Source organism: Odontesthes bonariensis, chromosome 22 (genome assembly GCF_027942865.1).
Source record: "Odontesthes bonariensis isolate fOdoBon6 chromosome 22, fOdoBon6.hap1, whole genome shotgun sequence".
In the NCBI taxonomy this organism is placed as follows: Eukaryota; Metazoa; Chordata; class Actinopteri; order Atheriniformes; family Atherinopsidae; genus Odontesthes; species Odontesthes bonariensis.
In genome coordinates this window covers 16,603,692-16,609,104 of record NC_134527.1, presented here as the reverse complement: position 1 = coordinate 16,609,104, position 5,413 = coordinate 16,603,692, and the positions used below count along the sequence as shown (strand labels likewise).

General features: G+C 41.5%; 1 protein-coding gene across 1 annotated transcript; it reads right to left on the bottom strand.

Moving 5' to 3' along the window:
- Positions 1–2,717: 2,717 nt before the first annotated feature.
- Positions 2,718–3,933, bottom strand: tmem250 (transmembrane protein 250). The gene is made up of 2 exons (XM_075455640.1): positions 3,726–3,933; positions 2,718–3,474 (listed from the first exon to the last, which is right to left on the bottom strand). The coding sequence occupies exon 2, from the start codon at positions 3,283–3,285 to the stop codon at positions 2,866–2,868; it is 420 nt and encodes a 139-aa protein (XP_075311755.1). The 5' UTR covers positions 3,286–3,474; positions 3,726–3,933; the 3' UTR covers positions 2,718–2,865.
- Positions 3,934–5,413: the final 1,480 nt, after the last annotated feature.

Sequence of the window (5,413 nt, the reverse complement as noted above, 5' to 3'; positions counted from 1 at the left end):
GGGGAGGCATGGTTGAGATCCCGGACAACATTTACATGTGTGGGTATCTCACGTGTCCTCCTATGATGACAGGCTAGACTACACGATGCGCATGTGTGCCCGTTCTGCTAAATTACAGGCGCCAACTGCTGGCGGTGTGACCCAAGTCAACTTTTCTTTTACTGCAGGCATGTCATGTCACAGCCTTACTGCATCACTCACAGTATGGTCAGTCTGGACTTGTAGAAATATAATCTTATCCGAATACTTCTGAATACCACATCTCTTCAGAATTATTGAAATTATTGCACCTTATATATACAATTTTTTTTTTTCAAGAATGGACACAAAGAGAAAAAAGTTACACCCCTTCAGTTTTTAGTTCAGAGGTTGTCTGTTTTTTTTTTTTGTATTTGTTGCAGTTGTTTTATATAGCCGTATGAGATAAACACTCTGCATTATCAACAGTGACGTGAGACTACTGTGCCATATTTAGTTGACCTAAAAAATTAGGCCAGTAGTATTTGCATATTGTCACATTTTTTCAGCTAATTGACATCAGCAAGTCAGCACCGAGGCAAAATTGGTCCCCCTGAACCTAATGCCTAAACCCCTGAACCTTACCCACCCAATGAAGGCAACTATAACTAGCTTGTGAGGGGCAGAGACAGACATGTACAGATACATACATATTAGTATAAAATATACATCGTATAAAAGCGTTTCTGTTTCTTTCTATAGTGATGAGTTATATATACAAATTGGGGCCATTTGATGCAAAACCATGCTGTTAGTCCGAGGATTTTTCTAACAAGCTTACACTGTGTGAAGGTTGATATTTGCACTCCTAAAAAAGGTGTAGTAAGTAAGTAAGTGAAATTAATTTATAAAGCATATTTATATACAGTTCACACTGACTAAAGTACCGTACAAAGGGCTATAAAAGGATAGGGTAACCCTCTAACATTTAACAATGATCATGCTTCAGTGTGTAGTACGGTTAGAATGATCCTGTTACATATGAGCTCAGAGTGGCATGCTTATATAATTTTCAACATCTTTAAGGAAATCTGTGTTGAAATCTATGTTATTCCATATGGCTCTCTGCTTAATTAATTCAGTAAAAACTGCAACCGCAGCCTCATGAAATGAGTGTTAACAATGGTAAACTGTAGTCTTATTACACAACAGATGCATTTTAAATTTCTGCAAAAACAGGCTGCATATATATCACATGACATATTTTTGTCAACTTTATGCACATATAATTGGTGTGGGCCACTGAGACTGCACCAAGTTTAAAATGATTAAATAATATGTCCCCTTATCGCTCTGTCTAATACATATGTGTGTGTGCGCGCGTACAGGATTAAAAGTTCAATAGTTGAACTCAACGAGAATGAAATGCAAATACTGATCAATGAAACTGGCAAGTCATTCAGACTAAGCAAACAACATCAGCTTCTCTAACGAAAAAGAAGAAATGAAAATGTGCAACGTGTAAGCACTATATTGACATCACAAGACAGTTCATGTTCTCTATGGTGTAAGTGGGTCGTCAGATCGGCCCGGGCTCAGAATATGAGGCATATGATGCGTTTATCCTCAGAACAAAAGCTTATTGTTGCCTTGATTATCCATTTACAGCCTGAGGCCATATGAGTCCCAAGCATGTCTCAGTCAGCCCACCAGCTACAGTGTCAAAAGTTCAAATCTAAAGTTGGCTTTTTGGTTGTTTCCAGCCTCTTTTGCTCCCTTTACTATATGCTGGCTACAATGGAGTCCATGTCCTCACAATTTAGTGTTAAAACACACATTTCAGTGCTTCAACCTGTGCCCTCATTAGTTTCTGTAAGCTCACTTCATGCCAAATGAAAATGAGGCTATATAAGGTGATTGGGACACAGCCATGTCCATTGTTATGCTTGGCAGAAACAGCGGGGTCTAGTTGTGGCTGGTGTTTGTGTGCTGGAGGAAGCTAAACAGAGAAGTCTGTCAGAGCAATCCTGAGACCATGTGAAGAGCGACTGATGGAACACTTGACCCAGAGCCGTTCTCAAGTTGAACTGTCACACACTCTTATGACACAGCTCGAGGCATGCCATCGTGGGTGTAAGACTGTACAGTAAACACATTCACTTGGCCATGCATTCCACTGTATATTTATTAGATAACGTTACAAAAAATGTCAGTGGGCTTTGCAAAGCCCTGTCCACCATTTTCCGCCTAAGTCCCCCTACGCGACATATATATCTTTGTTGTTTGCTTGATTTGGTAATTCCATCACTCACTGCATATTCATGTCACTTCTGATGTAAATGTATATTTACATGATGTATATTGTGTTGACAAAACGAAATCGAACCCCCTCGACAGTGGCATGCTTTTGGAACCCAAAGTTTTGTTGGCACGAGAGACTGCCTTGCTTCAGAGTTATGATGCACATCAGTCTTATGTCACTTTGCCATGCAACACTGACATTCACATTTCCCATTACAACTTGAACAGAACAGAATTTAAAGTTAGTGGAAACAGTTTACAAACAGCAAGAAGTACAATAAATATAATATACTTTGTTCCTATTGGTCCCTTTATTTTTCAAGTCTCACCATCTGCACGACTGCATCATTTTCTTATATTGATTATTAATATATAAATGATTTTAACCAGGATCTTTATGCCACACGCAATGGCTTAAAGGATCACATGTGATGCTGACTTTGACCTCAAAAAGGGTCTTTTTTTTTTTTACAAAAGCTGAGCAAAAGAACAATCATACAAGATATGCTACAGGTGACTGTGGTCCTGTATCACCACACGATGCTAAAGTTACAGTGTGAAGAATCCTTTTCATACCCTACATTCAACATGCCCCTTGCAGTAGTGCTACATGTCCACAAACACCATAAAGCACCAGCCAAGTCCCCCCACCAGAAACATGGTGATCTGCATGCTGTATATGATCAGGTCATTGAGCACACCGAAGTCCAGACGCCGGTGCCCCAACAAAAGCAGAATGACGGAGAGCTTGTACTGCAGCCGCAGGAGCACGCGCACGCTGATGTACTGCAGGAAGAAGAGGGCAGAGAGCGAGACCCAAAGCAGAGAGGTCAGCAGACTGCAGCCGAAGTAGAGGAGGAATCGAAGGAAGCTGTACATGCAGCGTGAGCGCAGGTAGAGGTCAAAGTTGTTGTACTTGGTGCGCACCAGCTTGGATGTGTGTGTCGACCCGCAGGCCGAGTGCATGCACGTAGTGTGGGGGCCATGGAAGCTGCGCACCCGCCGTGGGATGGGGATCACAGGCATGAATGGGCTACTGGAGCCCAACACAGTGCACAGGTGTGACAGCTGGGGTCCACTGGGAGAGCTGCTTCTGGGAAGTTAGCTTCATCTGGTTGTAGTTCTCTGATCAACTCTTAGTGGAGGAGTCCAGATGAGAGAGGTGGAATGTGTCTGGTGTGGTTTCCGGTATTCTCTTTAAAATGCAATAAGCTTCTGTAATAAAGTGATAAGGTTAGCGCAAGTTGTTATGTTTCAAAAAGGCACAATCACACTGTAATATACTCTGATGAAATGCAAGCCTGTGCATGCAATACACACTTTCAGAAAAGGGCTGATGCACGTGCATGAACCAAAAACTGGTAACTACTTTTAAATGATTAAATCACAGCTAGCTCACAGTGTCTCCAATCCCCCAAAAGTTCTTCCATCCTTATTGTGTTGTAAAAATAAGTGCAGAAAATTACCTGCAACAACAGGACGTCTTCCTCCACAACAAAAAGAAGATTTGATTTTGGACACCTGGAGGACTCTATCACATCATAAACAGGCCACGCGGAATGTTCCTAAATACATGCAATTGTTTTCTTGCTGTTGTTTTAAATGATGTAGCTTTAGCCAGCAGAGATGAAGCTGCGACGGTGAGCCGGCGCTTGAAAATCGTGTCGCAAGATACACGAGTCATCCTGCTGTGACGTCAGCTGCTGCCGAATTAAAGGGGAAGTGCTCAAGAATTCCCACAGCAACGACTTGCGGGAAACTTACATACCGTACAAGTACACGACTACGCTGCATGTATCTGACAGTTTAACCCGGTTAAATAGAAATGAAGATTATACAGAATGATGGAAATTTAACAAACTGTCGAAGCACAACACCGTGTGAAAGAGCCAGTGGTTTCAAACTTTTTTTTAACGTCTGACATTTCAACAAGCAACAACAAGTGTGTCCTGGGTCACATTTCACATGTGTCACCGTTGACACATGTGAAATGTTAAAGGGATAGTTCGCCTCTTTTGACATGAAGCTGTATGACATACCATATTAGCAATATAATTTATGAACATTAACTTCCCCCCTGTTGCGTCCTGTGAGCCGAGTTCCAGCCGAGTTTTGGCGTTGACGAAGGTAGTCCGGCTAGTTTGCTAGGGTACCGAAAATAAAGCGTCTTGCTTCTCAAAACAATATGCGTTCAAAAGAGTAATACATTTGCATCACAAAATCGTCCCTCCAGAAAAAGTCAGGCCTCACAATCCCTTGGCGCTATTTCTCTCTACCTTCATATCACTACGGGCTGTGCAGACCGAAGTGCAGACCGAGCAGTCCCCTGCTTCCGAGCAGTAAACACAGACCGTAACAGGTGCGGCTATCGCTAGGTGGCTTTACGCATTGATATGAAGGGAGGCAAAAATAGCGCCAAGCGATTGTGAGGTCTGACTTTTTCTGGAGGAGTATTGTACAATACCAATGAAGGAAGAAGGATACAAATATTTCTTTTAAAACTACGCCTAGATTCAAAATGTTTGCTAGATATAGGCTTTTCCTCCAACATGCAAACAGAGGTGAATTACACAAGCATTTGGCCTTTAGACCATATTTCTATAGCACTGATGACATTTAAAAGACATGATTATGTCTGTAGTGTGTGTCACAAGATGTGTAGTTGTATTCCTCACAGTGTGAGACGAATATATGACACATTTCAAAGGGGCTAATTCATTGCAAATTACTATCTTCAGCCTTTGTAAATAATTCTTAATAATAGGAAACGTTATGGGGTTGGTGTTTCAGTCAACAATCTGCCGCTATCAACCATTTACAGTTAAATCTGTTTAGAAGAGATGTACTATGTTGGGTGTGCTTCTGTTTTTCAGCCTGTTCCAATTAAAATAAATGGGTCTGATGGAATAAAAGATACAGTAATGCAATCAAAGGATTTATTGCAGGACTGTTGTATTAGACTGCATGATTTTGAACAAACCAGTAAGCTGGAGTCATATGACTGTGCCTGCAGCATTTGTCAGTGGATGACATTGCAAAGGGCATGTGTGTGCCTGTATTCATGTGTCTGTAAACCTAACACAAGGTTGGACAGTGTGTGCACTTGCATGTCCTCATAAGTGTGCCTTCAACCCCCTCACTCTGTACATTATAC

Coding starts and splice junctions, on each gene's coding strand:
- tmem250 (XM_075455640.1), bottom strand. CDS start 3,285: ATGCCTGTGATCCCCATCCCACGGCGGGTGCGCAGCTTCCATGGCCCC.